The sequence below is a fragment of the Rhinichthys klamathensis genome, unplaced genomic scaffold (assembly GCF_029890125.1).
Source record: "Rhinichthys klamathensis goyatoka isolate OS25496 unplaced genomic scaffold, OSU_Roscu_1.1 h1tg000022l_1, whole genome shotgun sequence".
Classification (NCBI taxonomy): domain Eukaryota; kingdom Metazoa; phylum Chordata; class Actinopteri; order Cypriniformes; family Leuciscidae; genus Rhinichthys; species Rhinichthys klamathensis.
In genome coordinates this window covers 661,519-684,914 of record NW_026606573.1, presented here as the reverse complement: position 1 = coordinate 684,914, position 23,396 = coordinate 661,519, and the positions used below count along the sequence as shown (strand labels likewise).

At 40.0% G+C, this 23,396-nt stretch overlaps 2 protein-coding genes across 4 annotated transcripts; both read right to left on the bottom strand.

The window, feature by feature from the left end:
* Positions 1 to 219: 219 nt before the first annotated feature.
* cpeb1b (cytoplasmic polyadenylation element binding protein 1b) lies at positions 220 to 10,439 on the bottom strand. 3 transcript variants are annotated; one of them, XM_056242483.1, is made up of 12 exons: positions 10,331 to 10,439; positions 9,350 to 9,518; positions 8,391 to 8,582; positions 7,534 to 7,742; positions 6,744 to 6,996; positions 6,453 to 6,566; positions 6,117 to 6,221; positions 5,706 to 5,842; positions 3,741 to 3,939; positions 3,556 to 3,650; positions 1,587 to 1,667; positions 220 to 1,501 (listed from the first exon to the last, which is right to left on the bottom strand). In XM_056242483.1, exons 1-12 carry the CDS (start codon positions 10,343 to 10,345, stop codon positions 1,391 to 1,393), a joined length of 1,680 nt encoding a protein of 559 aa, XP_056098458.1. In that variant the 5' UTR covers positions 10,346 to 10,439; the 3' UTR covers positions 220 to 1,390. The 3 variants fall into 3 exon arrangements, with proteins under 3 accessions (XP_056098458.1, XP_056098465.1, XP_056098474.1); XM_056242490.1 differs by having other exon boundaries at positions 6,132 to 6,221; XM_056242499.1 differs by lacking the exons at positions 9,350 to 9,518; positions 10,331 to 10,439 and adding an exon at positions 8,762 to 8,984.
* Positions 10,440 to 12,028: 1,589 nt separating this feature from the next.
* rbpms2b (RNA binding protein, mRNA processing factor 2b) lies at positions 12,029 to 18,043 on the bottom strand. Its single transcript, XM_056242513.1, has 8 exons — positions 17,580 to 18,043; positions 15,985 to 16,062; positions 15,539 to 15,577; positions 15,214 to 15,276; positions 14,583 to 14,733; positions 14,028 to 14,179; positions 13,114 to 13,186; positions 12,029 to 13,001 (listed from the first exon to the last, which is right to left on the bottom strand). Exons 1-7 carry the CDS (start codon positions 17,628 to 17,630, stop codon positions 13,121 to 13,123), a joined length of 600 nt encoding a protein of 199 aa, XP_056098488.1. The 5' UTR covers positions 17,631 to 18,043; the 3' UTR covers positions 12,029 to 13,001; positions 13,114 to 13,120.
* Between the last annotated feature and the right edge of the window lie 5,353 nt (positions 18,044 to 23,396).

Here is a 23,396-nt window from a genome sequence, read left to right as displayed (position 1 = left end):
TGAATCAGCACCAAATTACACCAACTTTTACCTCAAGAAATTATAGCCCTGATCCTCATTTGCAGATTGGCAAATGCAGCACTTCCACCTAGTGGACAAGTAGAAATAATTTGACACTGTAGGACTTGTAATATAGCCCACTGCTGAAATACAGCCCACTGCTTTGCTACACATTAAATATATAGGCCTAAAAAAAAAAAAAAAAAGATACAACAGGAGTAATGCTTAAACACCTTTATTGTGCCCAGTCAAAAATTCAAACTTCACCTTTAAGCAAACTTGGCAGACAACGAGGTAGAATGACAGAGGAGCTTGGGAAATAGCTCTGCATGGAATGCATATGGTGAGAAAGGACATTCTTAGTTCTGAATGTAATGTTATTCGTTCAGACTTACAGCAGGAGATGATTAAAGTGACATTTGCATTTAGTCTGCTAAGGCTCTTGGTACATTCAAGGGAAGTCTATGCTTTTAAATACAAGCAGCCATATGGGCTCACACCCACAACACCTGCTGATGTACAATATAAGTGATTAAAAACCTACCCCTTTACAAAGTGCAAATTAAAAAGTGCAATAAAACTACGTGCAGTCGATGGCCATTCTCATTTATGGATTAATATATTAAGTTGGTTTGAAATCTGATCGAGAGCAGTAAAAGCAATGCCTAGTGGAGGCACGCACTGAAATTGATCTGGATTGGCAATTAGATCTGCAGGGTTATGCGCAAACCTCTTATTCTACCAAACAGAACACTGATAAGGCAAAAATACTCCAAAAACATGGAGGAAAACAAAAAAAAACAAAAGCGCAAAATTAAAAAGCCGCCGGGTAGATTGCTATTCAACCTTTTCCATGCCATACCTTAAAACTGTTTCATGTAAAAATTTATGAAAACTAAAACTGTGAAAAATGTCATGATGAAAAATCTGGCTTTTGTAGTTGCATCTCAAAAACGTAAAAAATATTGGCAAAAAAGTGCCAGAAAAAAGCAGCTAGTGTGGAAGGGGGAAAACCAATTAAAGGCACTGTATGGCTTCCGTCTGTTAAACAATGAGACTTTCGAATGATTTTTACCAACACAAAATAGCAACCTATATAAAGGGGGGGGGAGAAAAAAAAAAAACCCTTCAAAGATGGCCTGAATCAACTTGGTCAAAAACTCTGGGTCTTCCCATCCACGGGCCCCAGCTAACCCATCTCACTGTGTACAGTGCCAAAGTGAACAAGCCAAACTAAAAAAGAAAGTGCAACAGTGAACTTTCTACAGTGTTTCCCCATGCCCCAACTCCTGGGAGGGCCTTTTGAATTGGGGCCGACTCTGGAGCAGTGCCCCGAAGGGAGCAGGCGCAATGGACATCCAGGCTGAGGCATCGTGCTGCCATGCGCGCTTCAGTTGATGTCCCGCTTCTTCTGGTTTCGCATCAGAGGGCGGTGGTTACTGAGGATGTCCATGGAGTGCTGCCTATGCCAGCAGGAGCGACAGTAGTATTTGAAGCAGGTCTGGAGGGATAGGGAAAAAGACCGTCATTATACAGAGACGTGCTTTTAGGTTGCTAAAATGGAAGAGGGGAAAAATAAAAATCACCTTGTCCCTGCAAAAGAAAGGCCCAGGCTCACGACTGCATAATTGACAGATAGCATCCTCCAGGTATGGGTCAATCTGAACCTAAAAGGAAAACCATACCCATGAAGAAAATAGAAGCATTGAGGAAATTGTAATATTGAGTAGCATACTAATTATCTAAAAATTAAACATACATGCACTGCAAGGCAGATATTGACAAATGTGACTAAATTAAGTGCCAATTGATCTGAAATTAATCATTTCTGTCTGGCAGTCACAACAGCAAACGCATATTTTTGAACGAGTAGCTTCCATGAGCAGCGCTAGTTTTCAAGTGGTCAGTTAAGCAGTAAAGCTACAGACTCCGTTACAGGTCAGTCCGTTTAAAAGGAGGGTGTGATCCGTTTAAAAGGAGAGTGCAAACTACGTGAACTAGGGTGCTTTCACATCTGTAGTTCGGTTAATTTGGTCCGGACCAAGGGCGAAAAATGACTTTGTAGCATTTTCAGGGGTTTTGGTTCGTTTTCACACCACACTGATTGCTCTGGTCCGAATTAGTTGATGAAACGAACCAAAATGCAGTCACGAGACAACATCCACATCACTCGTTAGCCAGAGGTGTCTTGAACACATTTCCATATAACTGCACTTCGATTGGTCAGAATTAACTAATTTGCGGGAAAATTACAACAGAACTCCTGGAAGTAAACTAGGAGCAAAATCCAGCAGACATGCGGAGAATTCGCTCACAATGCATGTTCAGAATCAGCACGAGCTTTATCCTTTCGCAAATCCCCTCAAACAACAGTCTAGACACAATATAAATGAGATTCACTGTGCAGTGCAGACAACTTCAGTGTTTATGATGAGTTTTAGTGAGAGTGCAGAATGCAGTAAGCAAGTCATGGCTTAAAGGGAGCGCCATTGACAATCTAAATAGTTTTGTTTGACTACAGTAGCTGTTTTAGTCCAAAAATGCGCAGTTCTTTGGCAGTTGGGTCTGTTTCAGGTCGGATCACGTTCTCACCACAAACAAACCGCTCCCGAGTTCTTTTGAAAGCATACCAAGACCTCCTTGTACGCTTATTTGGTCCGCACCTGAATGCGATTACCAAGGGGGGCAACGAACTCTAGTGCGATTCAACCAAACTAAATGAGGCAGGTGTGAAAGCACCCATAATGTGTAAGACACTGGATTTGCCCTCATCTACACATAATTTAAATCCACAGAAGATCAAATAAACTATAAAAGGATATATGCATATATATATTAAGGCTGGACCCGAATATTCATTCGGTGGGTATTAGATTTTCAATTTTGGGATTCGAATATTCGTTTTCTTTTTTTCCAAACACCTGGCATCCCCCTCGAAACAGTGCTCATTCGCTCTTGAAAATGTTTACACTATAAAATCTGGTGAAATAAAACACTTTTTTTTTTTTTACAATCTTATATAGCTTAGCGGTTTTTATTAGGATGGACAGTTGAAGGAACCCAACCTCGTTTTATAATAAATATATTTGCTTCTTAGCCTACTAAAGTGTTCCCTGCAACTGGAGTATTCGCTGTCTAGTGCACACAACTGCATGAGCTTGTATTTTGCAATCTGGTCTCCCAATTGTCAGCAAATTTAACAATTCCATTAGTTACTCCACTGGACATGGAATCTCTGGTTTCTTTCCCCAAATCTTCACTCACGTCTCACCCATTTTCACAGGGGATTATAAACGTTTCTCCCTTTGGTTAGCTTTTAATTAGGCCTATTAAATATTCTCATTCTTTACTGTGTGGTAAAGTAGAAAAAAACACTTCAGACCAGCCCTAACATATACAGTAGTCAACATTTGAAGTGAATCAAAAGTTCAAATATCTATCCAATGAGACCAGTTACCCCAGTATTAGTAGCATATACAGTGCAGCATGCAACAAGGCATCAAGATAGTACTCCACTACTACTAACACAATATAAGGCTTTAAGTGTTACTCTACCTTCTTTGTAAATTTGGGTGTCTTGATCTCCACAAATGCAGCACTCACAGCTTTCAGATAACTGCGTTGGTTGTTAAAGGTTACACGTCCAGATCCTGGAAAAAGGGAAAGCCAACGTCAAACCACAGCATCATACTAATTTTAGTTACGATTGGGAGAAGAAAAAAACAACATTAAATTCTCACCAATGGGGTACTTGTGCTTGTCGGTGTCAATGCCTGCATACACTACTCCTCCAAACAGATCATTCATGATGCTGGCCAGGGCCTCAGCGTTGAGCATGCCATGCAGAGCTCCTACAAACACAGTGTTCCTAGGATCCAGCCTCTGTGAGGGGCAACTCACATAGTTACTGTCCGAAATCACCCAAGGGATCACCTGTGCCTGAAAGGGCCAAGAAAAGACAGGTCAGCATTTCTCAAACATCAAGAAAACCACAAAATAGTTTACCATATACATGCAGGTTTTGGGTAGCCAAGAAGTCTAGACGCACCCTAGCGCAGGAAAATTTTTGCAGCCAGTGTGGTCTAGCAACTCTCCGTTGGCTTTCGAAGTGGAAAAACCAAACTCTGGTCAGGCCAATCACATCGTGTATAGAGTTGGTGGGCGGGCTTAACACAATGACGGCAGAGTTGCGACGGTTCTGCGCCCTGATTTCCCTGCTACTTGAAAACAAACAAGATGCTGCTGGCGAACAGCGGTCTTTCAAATCGGCTTTGGCCGCGACTCTGGAGGACTTGGAGTTAAGAGAACGTCACTTAAAGCTCCTGTAGGTAACTTTTGAAAACATGTATTTGCTAAAACTGTCATTATGTCCTGACAGTAGAATATGAGACAGATAATCTGTGTAAAAATCAAGCTCCTCTGGCTCCTCCTAGTGGTCCTATTGCCATTTGCAAGAAATACACGCTCCCGGTCAGAAACAACCAATCAGAGCCAGGAGGACTGTCTTAGCACTGTCAATTACGCTTGTGTACGCGCTGATCACACCCCTCTCTTGCACAGCGCGAGCGCCGGAGCGCAAGCCGTCGTTCAAACTCAAGATTGCCGGCGAGCTGCAGCTGTGCTTATGACGGAGAAACAACCTAAACTGCCAATTCTCGAGTGACACCTGCTCATAAAACAAAGAGGTAAAAGGAAAAAGACAGATGACGATAAACAAGCGAAAAAGAAAGAATTACACAGAGCCCATTGACTCGGTGTCAAAACTCTAGCCGCATAACATGTAGATAAAATGTCACGCACTCTGCTAAGCAACAATTGAAACCTGCTAATTCACTGGCTTGTCATGTTGCTGAAATAATGTACTAGCACACCTTATCTAGCATTATATATCGCTAGAATAATTACTTACATACTGTAACGTTAGTTACCGTTATATTAACGTTATCTTACTAGCTATTTATAACTTATAGAAAGAGTGCAACGTTATAAAGTTACATGTAGGCTATTGGAAAATACATAATGATTTGAGGACCAAGTTTGTAGTCAAAGTATGGGCAGGCCATAGTCAATGTAAAGCATATTATTGACGTTTAGTCCCTATTAGTGAATGTGCCATATAACTTTTTATCCGCCGTTATGAGTGGCCCTGTTTACTAGCCTGCGCGTTCACGACAGGCTCCGCTGTGGAGGGAGGGCTGTAGCGCAGCAGAGAGCAAGGGGGTGGGACCTGTAAGTTGTGCTTGTTAAAATTCAGGCTAAGTCAACGTTTTCTCAAAACTCCCTACTGCAGCTTTAAGTCATTCTTAAAAAAAGGAAGAGGTGTTCGGAGTATTGACGACTGGATACGGCAAAAGTTTAATATATCAACTAGCTCCGCATGTGGGAAGACGCATGGGACTCACTCAGCCACAGCCGTTCGTTGCAGCGCTATCCTATTGCGTGCAGAGGGATATTGAAAGACAACCGTTTATCCCGCCCCTCGGATTGAGGTATGCCAATTGTGAGATCCCAGACCTAACATCTTGATGTAGGTCTGGCTTGCCAGGCTAGGTTTTGGGCCATTTAAAAGTAAAACCATTCTGGAAGCAGGTCAACAAGCATTGTTCACCCACACAGTAACCTTTTTGGTACAATAGTTCAGTTTAAAATCCCCAACATACACTACCAAGGCCATCTGCACATGTTAGAAAGTGATATAAGCTTACATCTTTGCAGCGCATCCTTCTGCTGGACATTTTGAAGTAATACTCGCTGTAGCCCTCAGGATGGAGCAAGTCCTCAGTGCAGTCCTGAAGCAGGCCACGCACAGACTTGTCCGATTCAAACACCAAGTACACATAACCTGAAAAAGGGACAAGAGTCACATGCAAGTCTCACTAGGCCAAAAGGTTACTCATTTCAATTGCCTTACTGCCACCTGCATAATTGTAGGTTGTACATCAGACTACAACTAACCTGCGTATGAACATTTTCTAAAGTGTAAAAACATCCTTAACTCCCAGAACAGTTACCACCACATGTGTATGAAAGGTTGTTATAGCCACCGAGAAGTTGAGTGCCACACCACCCTGCCACAGTGCTGTAATAAAATAGGTTTCCTACCCTTTTAGCATTACCTTTGGGCATATTACCTTTCGGAGGGCACCGAGGGTGCTTGCCATCCTTACCTGGCCACTCAACACTCAGAGGGCCATAGCATTTAAAAGTGTTTATCAAACCAGCTGGGGACAAAGAGAAAAGCCATTAGTCTATAAAAAAAGCTATATTTACAGTACCACTCAAAGTTTAGAATCAGCATCAGTCTGAAATAACTTAAAATATCTTGTCTAATTTCTGTGATAAATTTAGAAATCAGAAAAAAAAAAATTAGAAATCATTCCAATATGGTGCTTAAAACATGTTGAAAACAGTTGTGCTGCTTAATATTTTTGTGGAAAGAATTATTCTCTTACCTTCAGTGATGTCCCAGGGAACTCCTCCCAAAAATACCTTGCAGGAATAAATGGGATTTTGGTAGTGTCTGGGGGGCAGCTGTCCACTCCATGTGAAGGTAGCTTCATTGATTGCTGTGGAGCACAATATCACAAGTTGAGCACAACAAGAGGCAATGCACCACTGCACCAGGTTTGAACAAATGTTCAAGGAGAGTATTGAGGGTGGTTCAGAGGTTTTCGATGGGAGGGTGAAGGGGTAGGGGATAGCCTATAAGATCATGTACTACAGTAGTATGCAACAGGTCATACAAGCCGCCTGTCTGTGAAGCCAGGCCTCTCTTTCAATGCTGAAAGGGCTCTCAGGGGTCTTCATCAGGTCCCAGTTGGGCCAGATGGAGGCACCAGGCCAGCGGTGGGACAGGCCACCGCCTGGGCTGCCACTGGGTGGTGGGGTGAGAGGTGAGCTGCTGAGGTCCAGACGAGAGCCGAGCGCTAGCTTGAGAGGATCCCTTTGCATACTGGACATAAGGAAGGGCATAGACGGAGAGATCCTCAAAGAAGACTGCAAAAGGCAGGAGAGAGAATTTAGGTGTGCAAAAGTGTTAATACCATAAAGAGTTACACCTTTAAAACTAGCCATTTCACCCTACACTTTGGATCACAAGGCGAGTCAAATTTATTGGTATGGTGCTTTTGATACTTCCTTGATAACTTCCTGTAAAGCTGCTTTAAAAATGTGCAGTCAAGTTATGAGAAAGAAAACAATGCTTTAAATTCAATTCGAATAATTTTTCAACGAATTTTAGCAGTCATTTAAGTGATGTTACTAAATTTAAATGCCATATATTTCTCAACATCACGGTATAGAAACAAGACTAATTTTAGACAATTACAATGTTGTGAACCTATCCTTACAGTGTTTGAAAATTACACATTATGGGAAAGACTGTTCATAATCGTTTAAACCGGGAGCTGCAAGAAAGTCAATTCATAGTGTGCAAATCCCCATTGAGCAAGACAGATGCTAATGCTACAGAGGAACGGAAAACTAATTTGTGGTGGTAGAAGAAAAAAAAAAAAAAAAAAAAAAAAACCTTACCAGCAGGTCTGAGAGATGATCAGAACCAGAGCTGAAGCCACTGGTCTCAGAGTCCACAGGGCTAATGGAGTGAGAGTCCAGGAAAGATTGAGAGCTTAAGCGTGCCATGCCGGGAAATTTCTCTAGGAAGTCTGTGGCACCAATAGATGGCTCGGAGTACCTTGGAAGCTTGTTTGAGAGCTGGCTGGGAGTCCCCAAAATCCCTTGCACTGAACAAAATCAGAATTGGTGACAAAGCAAAAAAATTAAGGCCCCAAAGTAATCATGAAAACAACAGAATAGATTCTCTTTGTATTTCTTCCCTAAAACCCCCAGAACAAACGAGCACAAGACAAAACAAAAACTGAAAAAGAACAGCTATCATTTCAGCACACTATTGAGAATTACCAATGCATGAGGCAGGCCGAGAATATGTGGCAATAGTCAACAAAAGGCTCTGACTCACTCTAGGGGCCTAGCGAGAACGGTTCAAACCCGCTCTAGTCAGGCCACTGATACCAATAAAGACCATAGTCTCACTTCAATTCACGCATGTAGTTCTGTTTAACACATCAGACACTAGATAGAGTGGATTCATTTAAATGAATAAAATCAAAACTTGTCTCCATCCAAAATGAATGCTGCTTGAATAAGTCATTGTAAACAGAATGTGCCTTTAAAACAAGTACAAACCAATTTTTAAACTCCAGAAAGGAACTCAGTTTAACAATACCATTATATACTGAAAAACAAGCAAACATTAAGACTCACTTTGAATTAATATTGCATAAATGATAAAATGGTGTTACTTCAACTGTTTATGTAATGTTGTGGCAATGTTATCCTAAGATTGCTTTAAAGTTGATCATTTCACTCACGTGCGGCTGTGTTGGTCTGTACCGAGTGATCAGTGTCATGGCTGCTCCACGGTCTCTCCCAGTCAGACAGGCTGAGGGACTGTAGGCCCAGACCCCAGTTATTGACGTCAGGCAGACCCCTGGATGAGTCCTGGCCACTGCTGGGAAAAAGCATCCTGCTCCGGACCGCAGACAGGTCCGAGTCGGGACGATCTGTTAACAGAGTCCAGAAATAAAACACACAGAGTTTGACGACTCTGCATCAGCAGTGGGAATAAAAGGCATGCACATTCGAGAAAGCATTGGCTCCCTAGACTCTGGTAAATCACGGATCGCCTCCCTACGTCTGGCTAAACTGCACAGGAGCAGCTGTCTCTGCAGAGATGACCCACCCTGCATGTGACCCAGGCGCTGCTGCCCTCACAGCCCCTTGCTAATGACATCAGTCCCTGGCCTCCACTGATGCCACACTATCGTGCATTCCTGTCAAATGCTCCTGCAAAGAGGCAGCTCCCCCTCCCACCTCTGGCTCCCATTCGAGGAGGCAGGGAGAGAGAGCGTGAGTTCGCCGTTAGCAGCAGGCTAAGAGATAAACTCCAGTGAATCGCAGGACTGTTGCTAAGTAGCTGAAGAATGAGCAATCTGGGCTGCTCATGCAGAACTGGACAGCCTCCAACTGCTTAGTTCAGCCCTGATTCAGCATCCTCTGTCTCGCCTGCATGACATTACATGACCGTTGCTGTAATGATTCCCTGAGCACATGAAGCTCGAATGCAGGGCCAAAGCCAAAAGTGCAAACAGCACTGCAGCAGATGCATTTGAATGTGGGGAGCGAAGAAAAAAAAAAAATACTGTGACGAAAAGGTTTCAAATCTGTATTGTTATTGTGTCTGCACATATATTAAGGAATGGTGTCTGTGCCACTCTTCTACTTCTCACACACACAAAAAAAGACAGAAACAGCAAATGTTACAATTTACCATTAAAAGGGTCTCGCTTGCATTTGGCAGTAGGAGTCGTGCACACCCCGCTCAGATCCAGTGAGTTGCCTAGCATGGTGTTCATTCTGCAGAATGTGTCTGCATTGCTGCATGTGGACAGGGCTGGGATGTCAGAATCCAGGCAGTTAAGAAGTCTGGGATTTTCTCTCTGTCAGAACAGAAACAAATACAAGAGTTACTAATGGTAAGACATGAGGTGCATCCCAATTTGGTGCGCTTCCTGGATGGATGATGCACTTATTTAACAGAAGAAGAAAAAAAATAGCGAGGAATGTTGGACACTTAAAATTTGGTCACTCAATGTCACAGCTTTACTTGCATAGCCAAAAAAGGAAGGGCTATCAGAATCCAACGTTGACTGACAAAATATTTGAAACCTTACACACTAAAAGGTTGAGTACGTAAAGCATAGATAAGTGCATAGCAAATAGTACATATAATTGGGACACAACTATAGGTCTGATTCCTTCCCTGCCTCTTTTCCTCACCAGTTCACATTCAGTTAGAAAAAAACATGAAAAGGTCATAAGTTTTGAAGTTGGACTAGAATTAATTTCCAATTTTCACTAGTGTGATGGAGCAGAATATACATGTAAATTAATTTGTAGTGCAATAGGTGTCACTGCTATCTATGCTCTGGAATTAACAAAACAAAGCACCCAATGATTGATTCGATTGGACAGCCCTCATCAATGGCAACTGTATTAATGAACCCCTCTCAATGTAAACATGATGACAGACTGAGGCTATCATAAATAGCTAGCATTTTGCATGCTCAACAAGACCGTAATGAAGCCCTAATTACTTTCACAAAACCAAAACTTCATAAAAGTGATAAACGCGGGGCAAACAAACACCAACAAAACATTTAACACACTCACACAATCCCATAGACTTGTTAAAAACTTGATGCAACATTCAAAAACGAATTGGCAAACTTTCTCTTGCTGAACTACTCACCATAGAAAACGCCATGGTAACAACCAAAATTATCGAAAACAACACCCAGTTTAAGTCTCATAAAGTCTACTTAAACCTTTCGAATGAAATTTTGGCCTAATTTACCACACCTGTGTTCGGGTCAAACACCCCGGGATCCAGTTCCTCTCTGGCATTAACCAATCACAGATTGCAGGCACTCCAATTGGCACGGCGTCATTTTTTCACAGGCTAATTTAATGTTTCAAAACGTTCGTATCCTTTAAATATCCAGATTTAGCACTAAAATGTGATTTATTACATTTTTTAATTTTTCTAATTAAGTAAATAATATACTTGGACGTGGCGTCTGACGTGTAGGCCTTCTGAGAGACAGATGAATATATTTAGATCTAAAAATAAATGTGAGGGCTTTTTTGCCATTATATTGGTCTAAATCTGCACAGTGCAAGTGTGGCATTAAGTTTTAGTATATGAAATATGTAACGTGTGAGTTGCTTTTATTGGCAGAAATCAGGACCACGGAGAGCACCATTTATAAATTAGGTCTTCATTGATAACAAATTATACATTTTGGAATCAAGACTTTGATAATACAATAATTACAAAAGTGTTTAACAGGCACATTGCTTGAGTGTTCAGCTTGCCGGGCGTGTAACCTATTTTAAAAACAATTAATAAGACTACGGAGTAACTTCCTCCAGGGGGCAGCACTGATCTTACATTATCTGTTTGTCTTCTGCATAAATAGTTCAACCTAAAATGAAATGTTTCATAAGCCCCTGGTTTCACAGACAAGGCTTAGATTAAGCTAGGAGTAGGTCTTGTTCAATTGGAACATTAAAGTAGCTTTTATAAATGTACCTTATGAAAAAAAATTACTGGGGCGAATCTGGTCCCACTTTATATTAAGTGGCTTTAAGTACTATGTACTTGCATCTAAAAAATAAGTACAATGTACTTATTGTTCATGTTGTATTGTAAAACACATTGCTGCTATTGAGGTGTGACACAGGTAAGGTTAGAGACAGGTGTGGTGGTATGGGTAGGTTTAAGGGTGGGTTAAGGTGTAAAGGAAGTGTCAATAATGTAATTACAGCTGTAACTACATGCAGGTATTTTTTAAATATAAGTACAATGTAAAAACATGTACACAAGTCCATTGTGATCAAATTATTTCAGTGTTAGTACATAGTTAAAGCCACGTAATATAAAGTGGGACTGTGAATCTTGAAATGAAACAATAGCACTGTCCTTTTAGGATATAGCAGTGCAAGTTACTTTAAGACAGCTCAAACATGACTAAGTCTGGGACTAGAACTGTCTGTGAAAACAGCTAATATAATTTTAAACCTGCCTGACTTTATTTCTTCCATGAAACAGGATGATGTTAGGTAAAATGGTAGTCTCAAACACCATTCATTCTTACTGCATGCAAAAGAGAGTGATGCTCTCAGTCTTTGACATTCTGCCATGCTTTAACATCTACTTTTGTGCTCCATGGAAGGTCATGCAGATTAAAACATGTGAATAAATTACATTTTTAGGTGAACTCGTTAAGTGTCCCCGCTAATTCTGGATGCATGTTATTGGTGTTTAATGCAAGTACAATATGTATCCGTGCAAGTGAAACTGCAGTTTGTTCAGTGAAACTGAACAAACCCATAGAGCGGTTCAGCATCAAAAGTGAAAGTTAAAAAAATAAAAGTACACAAGCCATTTTAATGCATTCCCATTTTAATACCATCATACAGTAGTATTTTCACAAACTTTTTTTTTTACAAATACACTTCTAATGTCTGAATTAACCATTACTATACCCACATTAAAATCATGCACCATTGTAGCATATCTTTATATTCAGAGTATTAACTTGAAACAGCATTTTCATGTTAGCAGCCAAATTTGCTGTCCATATAATGTTAGTTTGTGCCACACTGACAGTCAAACCAAAGAAAATTACAACTTAATCTCTGAAACTGCTAAAAATGGACATTTATACAAAAACAAACATCAAAACAAAGCAAGAGTAACCAATAACTTATACAGATTACTTATTTTCAATTTGCGCAAACACTTTTCTCCCCAGATATACACTAGATTGAATTAGTCTCATATTTTGAAAAGCTATCATTCCCTCTGTGATGCGTTACAGTGGAAACTAGCAGGGGAAGCCATCTATCGGACTGGACATCACCCATCAAAATGAGTTGGCCAAGGTTATGTACATAACATAAGCAACTTCAATGACCAAGCTATCAAACAAACAAGGTTACACCGGTCATGAAAGCAACAGACATACTAGAATGACGCACAGAGCTACACTACATGCCAAAACTTACATGCTTTGTGTCTGCAATGTCAGTTGATTGTCTCATTTTACTTGGACCCATAGCAAATCTCAATTAATGAACATGAAAGAGCATTAATCTTAAATTCAATACAAAATAAAGGGGAAAAAAGTTCAAGGAGCTGATCCATTAAGAACAACTAAGGTCTATTGTACCATCTAATATGCCTCTTTTTGTGCTGTTGGCAATATGACTTCAATATATGCTCAATGAGCAATGGGAGCTTAAATTTCATCTTTTCATGGCCTAATTCCACAGTTAATACATCCAAAAACCACAAGTTCAAATGAACTGGACTGATTTTAAACCGGAGCTGGAAGGTGCCATTTGCAGAGAAAAACCTAAAAAGAAAAGAAACAACAACAATTACCAATATCATTTTTATATATTAAAAAAAACACATGCACAACATTATTATATAATCACTTTGCATGGGAGAGGTAATGGCCTTACTTTATTTTTAGCAGAATTGCCTTGATTTCCATCCAGGCTGGGATGAGTCTGATGTGGAGGGATACCAGCGCATCTATATAAAAAAATAAAATAAAAAATAAAGGATTGTACCAATAATTAGAAATTAACATCTTAACACCAAAGAGTCTTGTGACTGTATGCAAAAAAAAAAAAAAAAAAAAAAATATATATATATATATATATATATATATATATATATAGCTCATGACCAATTACAGTTTCATCCAACAGTTGTGACTACTATATTCACCTGATAAATCTTTTCTTGGACTAATCTAAAGGCCTCACTAGAAACATATTTTGGAAAGCATGTGACCGAATCTTCTCAATTCATTAGCATGAGACCAAAGCAGTCACAGTTGACACATTGTAACACTACTTTTGTGCCAGGACCATAAACCTTATACAATTTGCTTTTCTTGCCATTTAGATTAGTCTCTTCTAATCTGGAATAGGTAAAAATGTCAGTATTGAGCAAAGTCAAAGTCTCACACAATTAATTGTGCTAACATTCAGTGGATGTTATATTTCAAATAAGTATAAAAAATAAAAAGCATACATTTTAACATTAGACATCACATTTTGATGTAAAATTCACTATTGTTTTGTGGATAATTGTTCTAGTCTATACAGTATTTAATGCAATTAAATCATAAGCATTTTTTCTGCTTCCCTTACTTTTTCCAAGTGAAAATTTAATTACAGTAATTATTTCATCATACATTACACCCAACACTGGTTACTTGCCATTCAGCAAAGTGACAAACATAATTGAACAACTAATTGCCTTCCATACACTAGTAGTGCATAATATTTCTTTACAGGAACAATTTTGGTTTCTGTAAAGCAAGAAAAGAAAAAGGGTCGCTGAGAAAAAAATAAGATGGCCTCACCTGAGCATGAAGTGCGGCTGCTGCGGCAGCGGCTGCTGCTGGGTAGGTGAAAGCAGTGTGGGGCAGGCCCGGGCTGAGCTCCTGGGTATAGAGTGGGTAAGGAGACCAGGCCTCTGGAGACGCTGGGATCAACGTTGCCCCTGTCAAGTCATCTGAGGAGGTATAGCAAACCATCACTTCAGACTCAGGGCCAGCTCAGCATGTCAGACTAAAATCACTACAGATAATGTTTGACAAATTGTTGGAGTCAGAGGCCCTCACATTCCAACAGACTATAAAATGTGCAAACAGCAGAGGCAGGAACTGAATATAGGTACCTGTGTGATCTCTGGTAATATCTGTGACTTGGAACGGAAGAGAGGTTGAATGAGACGTGAAGTGCTAATGCTTAACTTGTGTAAGAGAAATTGGAGAACCTTATGCTAATAACATGCATGTGGAGGTGGATTAGTTTCTTCTTGTGTTTTCCTAAGATCTACTCTAGATGCGTGGCTACAGAGTGTGTGCCTGTTTGTCTCTGCAGTGTGTGAACTACCACGTGGGCCGTAAACTTACATGGGTCCCGTGCTATGAAGTGCGCTCCTAGAGCTGGGTGGATATTTGTGGGATTCGGAGTGCCCATCAGCTTACTCTTTGCCATCTTCGTGTTGGCCTTAGCAAACTCTAACCGGAGGGTCTGCGGGTTTTCAGGGTCAAATCGAACCCCCTGGAGACACAAGGGGGGGAGGGGATAGAGTAATGGGGATGGGTTGTGCCTGCCAGACCCTGGTAAAAATGTGGAGTGTCTTAAGCTGGTGCCCACATGCAGGTGAACGATTCTACAAGTGACTGAACAGCAAAGCTAGTGTTACCTAAACAGGTGGACTACACACTAAAGACAAGAGGAAAACATGATGCTCAGTAATACTTGGATTTCTTGAAATAAACATTTTGCACTTTGTTATGTGCTGGAACAAACACTTATAAAATGAATATGGGACACCAATAATAACACCATAGTTAATTTAATGTTTTATGAGATTAAGAGAGAACGGGAGGTAAGCTATGGCCGTTTGTGCTAGAAACTGCAAGTACAAAAGGTACATTCTTGATAATAAAATAAAATATCAAATATGAACCCAGCTGGGCTTCATCCAACAGATTTTCAATAATTCAAGCCATTGCTTACAGATGGCTGGTTTCTTACGTTTAATGCATTTTTGGCCGCTTCAGCCCCGGAACGGCTATCAAAGGTTACAAACCCAACAGGCTGGAAAAGAGAAAGAACAATCAATGGGCAAAAGAACAACGTCACTTATCAAACACACAAAATATTACATTTTTTTAATGTAAAAAGATACATTTTAAAAAGATAATTATTTGGGTATGTTATCCTTATTATAAATCTAGTTGATCACCAAGCACTCCTAAATTTAGGTTAAAAAAAAGCCATGACTGCAGCACAAGTGCAAACATACATGTTTTTAATATACAGAAAACCTGCTCAGCTGTAATATCCAACAATGTCTCACCTGCTTTGATGTCAACTTGATAAGTGAACCCTCATAACCCTGAAAAGGAAAAGAAAAATCCAATTAGCAGCAATGCAGTCACATGCTTGAAAAGGAAGAAATTCCTTCTGCACTCCCCTTAAGAGGCCAACACTGTCAGATAGAGACATTTACAGAGGATGCACTTTACTGCACTGCTAACCTGAGCGACTGGAGCTGAAGATCTCCAAGCGTTAGAATTGGGATTCTGTTTAGCAGCAATTTATAAACTTGATCATTCCATTCTAGTTCATTTATTGTTTCAGTGAGAATCTTAAATTCTCCTCCCCCCCCCCCCCCTTCTCTTACTTTGACATGGGTGCGAGCATAAAATATATTATTTAATTAAGAGCTAAGACCTAAGGGTGGTAAAAGAGTTTTGGCTAAACACAGTCAATGAGATTTACATTTAAAATATCTGTTTTTACCTTAAATGGTCGAAATAGCAGATAGAGCTCACGAGGTTTGATATCTGTTGGCAGACCACTGACAAATAGAGTTCGTACCTGTAAAACAAGAAATAAATCAAATGCCTAATTTAAATGTGAAATGACTAATAAAAAAAATTATGGTTTGAACAAAAACACAAAAAAACAGACAGGAATTGTGTTATGGCATAATGGAAATACTCCTATGAAACAATTCACTAAAAGCCTGGCAGTTTGACATTCAAACCACAGCAATTTACAGTACAAGACAAATGAGTTTTGCATGACCACATTCACATAAATGGCTATAGAAATAAACAAGTGTGCATCCACTGGCTTTGACTTGGTGAGAGGTTCAAAGCCACAATGGAGACAGTGGAACCACAATGGACAACATCGCACAGCGTGACAGCACTTCCTTCCTTTGACCCACAGCAACAACCCCGACAGCGCAACAGTATTCCTCTGCCCTCAACCACAGCTCAATAACCCATATACCTTTATATGCTTCACCTGACACATTTACATTCTAATGATCATGTCATTGAAAGTAATATTGTATAGTATGTCATATATGTGAACATTTCATTATATATGCAACATTATTAGCCAACTGTGTGATTTATGTACATTTCTAAAATGCATAACTTGGACAGAACTTGGCATAACCTCTGAAACAGATCATTCTAAATTGTAATGTAGACATGCATTTTCTGTAAAGCTTATTTGAAACAATATGTATTGTGTAAATGTGAATTGAATTCAATAATGAAACAATAAATTTTTGTATCGAATTTTATAAGAACCAATGTATGCAGGGGATCCACAATCCAAAGGAATATTTTTGAAGCTGTGCGTTATGATTATATTGTCTTTTTCTGCCACTCAGATGGTATTCATGAATGGATCAAAACGACCTGCATAAGATCAGATTTGTCCATTTAAATTTGCATAAAAAGAAAAATCAACAGTAACAAACTGAAATACTACACTTAGCTATGCGTTTGCAAACTGTGCCCAATTTCAAAAGAGTAATTTATGAAGAAACCGCGAAATCATTATGTCGTACTGCATTATAACCACTACAAAATATTATAACCAATCATTCAGTGACGCTGAAGCCAATTTCAAACAATTCAGTGATTTGTGCCCGTGTATACAGACAAAATAAATCACTAGATTGGCAGATGCTTGCAGACAAGGAATTGAACGAGCACGTAGGCTATTAATCATTAAGAACTTTGCCAAAAAGGAGAAAAATAATTAAACTTTAAAGCAATCCTCACATGGGTGAAGGAAACGACATTAACACGCGCTCTTAAAAAAAAAAAAAAAAAAAAAAAAAAAAAATCTATCATGGAAAAGGTGGTCATTAATTAGGCCGGAATAAAAAAAAAATCTCCATTTTGAACAGAACTTTAAACCACAGTCATTTAATTCTCTCGAATGATTGTTTCCTTACTTTAGCCTCACAGCAAAAACTTCGCGGAGAGACGCTGGGGCTCCCGTAAACACCTCAAAAGTTTGAAACAAATTTACCTGGACATAAAATCAGATTTACTCTTCACAACACTTCAATCACGCCGAACTCTCACCTCCTCTTCAATAGAGACGTTGTTGTTTGGCTCGGAGTCAGACTTACTCATCTTGTGCGTAAACGTGAGACACCCAGAACGACTAGTAGAAGTTTCGCTTTTTTTCTCTCGTCCTAAAGTGCGACTGGATCCTGATGGCGATGCGTGCGGGATTCAGCAGAACTTGTGCGGGAACACCGAGGTCGTGTCAAAAGTGGCAGGTGAACTGAAGACGCGAAGGTGACTCGGTGAAAAGAAGTGAAGTGCGTGGTGGGGGGGAAGAGAAAAAAAGAAATGCCGGTGCCACCTCACATTTACCTCGTTTTAAACCTTAAATTTCAAAGAAAGCAGAGCTCATGGGTAAACCCTGTTCCATAGTTGACCTGCTCGCCAATTAGGTCATCAAGTGAGATGGGCAGGCTCGAGAGCGGCGTTGCAGCTGGTGGATAAGCCAACCCCTCCATTAGTGAATCATCGCCTTCATGGGAAAGTACGGACCAATTGGAACCTCTCCTTGTATTATTGGAGACATCTCATATCAACTGCATCAGGAGGAGGGAGGAGAGTAAATAAATAAATGAGAGAAATTGCATATTAATTCGTTCACCCAAGAGATATTAAAAACTTTTTAAAACTAACTTTCTAGTTTCTTTATGTGGGGGGCAGTTGTGAAAGGGTCAGGGTGTAACCTATATATCCTCTATTTGTTTGTTGAAAAACTGAGCTATTCTAAAAATAACCCTGACATTTGAGTGCACTTATGGAAACATCTGTTTAAAAGGAAAGCTGCTTTACTTTTGCCTTTAAACACTGTGAGACACAGTGAACCGTTTATTAGAAATGGGCCTGTACTATAAAGCTCATAAATTTTGTTAGACTGTTTGCACCTTAAACTGGTCTGGTGTCCCGTTTCCTGACATTGTGTAGTCACACAATCAAAGTAAAGGAGCTTGGTGAAGCCGGCGGGGTGCGGTGAGAGTTGAAAACATGTCGTCGCCCCCCCCCCCCCCCCCCTTCTGATTGACCTAGTGTTGTTTTGTACAATCTGTCTAAATATAGACTAATTCTTTCTTGCCAGGGCTCTCTAATTCCATTGTACATAAGGGAACTACAAACTATTTATAAATCCTACAGATGTTTATACACAGACTTGCAGTTTGTTTGAGGCTGTGTCTTATAGTAACTGCTTAATTCGGTTAAAAGCTCCAACCTGGATGTGTTCAAAGCTTTAATGTACTAATAAATAGTCCGGAGTTCTTATGAGAAACATTTACCAACAACATCAAATGAAAGGTTGACCTCCCTGATGTCAGCTTTTCCATTAGCACTCATTCTAATAGTAACCTGTCTTGTTCTCAGGGGTTTAAAAATAAGAGGTACACAGAGCCAAAGATGATTATACAGTAGACAGACTGATAGAGATATCAGTGCCAGGCTCTAAAAGAATGACAAGTGTGCAGATTGGCTGAGTGCAGACATGCCACAGTCAGAAGGGTGCTGGCCTTCATCGAACACATTGCACTGCAAAGTGACATTCAAAGCAATAGTTTTCCTTCAAGTACTTTATTGGTGATAATACAGACAGATATCCCGACGAATTCCCAGCAAATTGTTAATCGACATCCCGTTTCGTGTCATCTGCTTGTTAGTGGTGAAGTCCCCAACACAAAGCCTGTACAGTGGGGCCAGGATGCTGTGATGAGGCCTTCATGTTTTATTGGAGAAGAGCAGGTCCATTGTCCCAAAAGCCACCTCAATCCACACTCCTCCTCCTCACGCCTCACTGGCCCCGTCCCATCGCATCAGCGTCACAGAGCTCCACAGCACTTAGCTTGTGTTCCCTGTGTCCTCTGTGCCTCACTGCGTATCCACCATTTACTCCAGCTCTCCTTCTTTCAGCTCAGAAGAGACTTCCAAGTCTGATTGAGGGAGAAAGAAAAACTTCTTTTGGAAAGGCCTTTTCACTTTAGTTGTGCATAACCAACTAAGCTTTTGATTCATGTTGTGTGTGTTTGCAGAGTGAGTGATGCATCCACAATAATAGGCCACAAATATTTGGTCCAATTTAGTCAGCAGAATTGCATCAATGTAAGGGGATTTCTCCATGACAGACTGATCTGCATTCAGTAATACTCTAGTCTTCATTCCCACACTGATATTGGTCACCGTGTCTCCTCATTGAATATCAGCTTGTTGAAACTGGGATTCAAACAGTTCTCCGTCTCAGGACACCTTCCTACTCAGGCTTATGACACACAAACACCTATAACACAAAGTCACCACAGTTCATCGCCTCATGGTCAGGGACATTTTTGCCACTACAAAAACAAACCAATGGCATAGAATCTCTGGAATAATTGTTGACGCAGAACTGAATAAAACAAACACACACAGAATTATGGTAAGTGCTGCTTGCATCAATACAGTCCTTTCCTGTTTACTTCTTGATGGCCTCTTTTGCTTCTTAAAGCAACGAGACCTTGTGACCGAAGGATATTAGTATGCCCTTTAGCTTTCTCTTGCATCTGTATTCTCTTGAACTGCCAAAACAGAGCTGGCAAAAACTCTTGTGTTAATCTGCCATTTCCTCTATCTGTCTTTTCTTATAAAAATAGCAAACTCTATGAAAATACCTACAAACGATAACTAATGTTTTTGTTAGTTACAAGCAATCCGAAATATATTTAAAATGGTACATTTTTGCTTTTGTTCACATGTTCGCAAAAGTTTTCCTATATATCTTCTGGGTCGAGGGCTATTTATTTTATGTCCTCCCTCATATTTTCATGAATCCCATGTTTCCTGTTTAAATTTTGAAAATGCACATGAAAGGTTATGCTGTTAAAACAAAGGGCAACACATTCCCAGAGAGACAAATTCAGATCTGATACCCTAGAGTTTTGACGCTGTCTTACATAAACATTCCATGCATTTAGGAAATACAAGGTCTATACAAGGTCTATGTTGTCCGACATGGCTGTTTGTTACAAAAGGAACGTCTCTTGAGCATAATGTAAAAACCAAGACTTGAAATAGTAAATACACTGGAAACTGGATGGGAATTGGGAACATCCAAATTTGGCCCTGTTCCTTGTGCCTAGACTGGCTGCCAAACAGGACAAATTGCAACAAACTCCCAATGAGTACTCGATCTCAAATAATTGGGCTTAGCTGAGAGAAACAAATGTGAACTACTGTGTGTTCAGACAAATCAAGACAGAATGAACACTAATAAAATGAATTATTACATTTATTATTCATTAAATAAATTAGGGGAAAATTTAAGTCTACAAGACAAAACCCACAAGAACAAAACTCTGACCAGAGAATATTTGTGTTATTTTAATGTATAAAATATATAGTTATGTTTTTTTAGGTCATACGTATGACCTCATTGGGTGGTATTTCCTTAGGGTGAATTTAACGCGGATGAAAACGAGGCTTTAATGGGTAGACTTACAAAGTCTCTACAAATGGTATACTGTATAAAGGTGCTAGATCATGTAATTTTCAAAATGGAGCTTTTGTCTACTGAAGTTTTTAAAAAAAAAAAGATGTTTCATCAGCTGAACAATGGGCATGTTGTTAAACTACAGTACACTATTTACTCATATCACAGCCTCGTTTTCATAGCGCTACAAGGTCTATAGCATGAGTTGACAAACTAAAGTTGTTGTTTCAATACAGTATTGAAACTTCATTTTAGGGGACGGACATCACCAGCAAGGCTTTTTTTTAGTTTTTTTTTTAGTTTTTAGATTTACCATCAAGCAAAAACAGCTTTTGAGACTCACTTTTCTGGCGGCGCAAGCAGAACTTCATAAACCTCTCGCACAGCACAGACTGCAACTACAGAAACACAGAAAAACCAGTCAAGAGGAACTGATCTCATCAAATATTAAACAGAAGTCGGGGGAGTGATTCAGTGATGCATGGGACTGTTAAGGGCTGGATAAGGGGCGTGCATGATGGAGCTTAAGTGGGCCAGCACCTATGCATATAGATTTATCTTCTCAATAGGTACAGCAGCAAAGGTAAAGCTTTTTAAAATGAAGATCGTCACAAATGTTTTGGCCATTATCATTTGGCATTAAAACATATACAAATGTTGTGAGAAAGACTAACTTTCATGGTTTAATATTGTATATGCCACTGAGTTTAAAATGTCACCCCATATTCTCTTGAAGTGGTTCAGATATCACACCCACATCAATCAATCTCATGTTAAGCGATATATTTAAATACACAGCAAGGGCAATCACTTGAAAAGGCAATACAATCCAGACTTAAATACAGAAAGGGACTGGGTCACTACGCACCTGTCCATCACATCTACTAAAGTCTGTCTCAGCCTCTAAGAAAGATGAATATTTCATAATGACCCTCCCTCTCGTATGAGCCTGTCAGCTCCTGTTCTTTCCACAACTGCACAACACTCTCTCTGGACTTAAGAGGACGATAAGGTTTGCATTATTCAGACGCTCCATGCTGTGCACTCTCTGTCCCTTTAAAAAAACTGGGCCATATGGAATAATAAATAAAGCAGCCTAAATGTAACCATACACGTACAAGATCAGAAATGTGCATATAGCTCCGTTGCCTATACAGCTCTATGTGCTTGCACAAAACTCTGTTGACTCAGCCGCAGAGAGGAAAACTGCAAGTGGTAAAAGTTTTTCAAAAACAACCTCACTCACCCTTTGTTGTTTACATAATATGGGACACAGTTATGCCCGGAGAAGTGGACACAGTGTGTGTGGAGTGGTAGGATTAAGAATGAGGAACAAAGGCCTATTGACATCGAATGGTTGACAGGCCGCCAGGGGGACAGCTGCTTGCTCAGGTCAAGCAGTATTAATCAATGTGTTAATGATAATAACAACAATAATAATAGTTTATTAAGGGCCAAGTATCAAAGAAGCGTAGGCACCCATTGTATCCATTAGTCTTCTTCTTCTTCTTCTACCACTCTTGAAGTATATGGCAGACAATAGAACAGTAGAATAGTTGATCATATTGTTGATCATATTGTTGATCATATTGGGGGGCAGTGGCTCAGTGGTTCATGTAGGTTGTCTACAAACGGGAAGGTTGGTGGTTCAATCCCCGGTTCCACCTGGCCAAGTGTCGAGGTGTCCATGAGCAAGACACCTAACCCCAGCTGCTCCCGACCAGCTGGATGGCGCCTTGCATGGCTGCCGTCGGTGTATGAATGAGTGAGTGAATGGGTGAATGTGAGGCAATATGTAAAGCGCATTGGTGGCCATTGGGTCTGTGAAAGCGCTATATAAATGCAGTCCATTTACCATATGGTAAAAAGTAGTGAAATTTTGCACACAGATAGGGGACAGTCTGAGCATTAACCATAGCAATTCCCGAGTCTCTAACTCAATCCCTCTAGCGCCACTAACTGTCCAAATTTTATCTTACATTTGTGCTAATAACTTTGAACCATAAGGGCTAGAAACAAAATTTGTTTTTCCTCTGATTCCTTGGCTCAAGACGATCCGCCATTTAGAATTTCAAACTTTTTTGAAACCTACTTTTTTGAACTCCTAGACGATGCTCTGATTTTCACGAAAATTAAACCAGATCATCTTCAGACCATGCCGACACAAAAACATAACCGGCAAGCAAATTCGACGAAGAGCACGTACAAATGGATGTGAGGCTATATCTCCGTAAATGCTTTAGCATATTCAGACCGAACTTGGTATGTGTTATGACAACCATGGCCTGATACCTGCACAGTTTTCACACAGTTCCACCTGGTCAGGAGGAGAAATGAAAAATGGCTATTTTTGACTTCTGAATTGTTTGGCCAAAAATGTTCCCATA

Excerpts from the sequence above, each read along its gene's own strand:
- rbpms2b (XM_056242513.1), bottom strand. The coding sequence starts at position 17,630 with ATGAGTAAGTCTGACTCCGAGCCAAACAACAACGTCTCTATTGAAGAG. Across the intron at positions 15,578-15,984 it reads TGCTATTTCGACCATTTAAG|GGTTATGAGGGTTCACTTAT; the intron begins GTAAAAACAGAT and ends TTTCCTTTTCAG. Across the intron at positions 15,277-15,538 it reads TCAAGTTGACATCAAAGCAG|CCTGTTGGGTTTGTAACCTT; the intron begins GTGAGACATTGT and ends TCTCTTTTCCAG.
- cpeb1b (XM_056242483.1), bottom strand. Across the intron at positions 8,583-9,349 it reads CAAGCGAGACCCTTTTAATG|ATCGTCCCGACTCGGACCTG; the intron begins GTAAATTGTAAC and ends CTCTGTTAACAG. Across the intron at positions 1,668-3,555 it reads CACCCAAATTTACAAAGAAG|GTTCAGATTGACCCATACCT; the intron begins GTAGAGTAACAC and ends TTTTCCTTTTAG.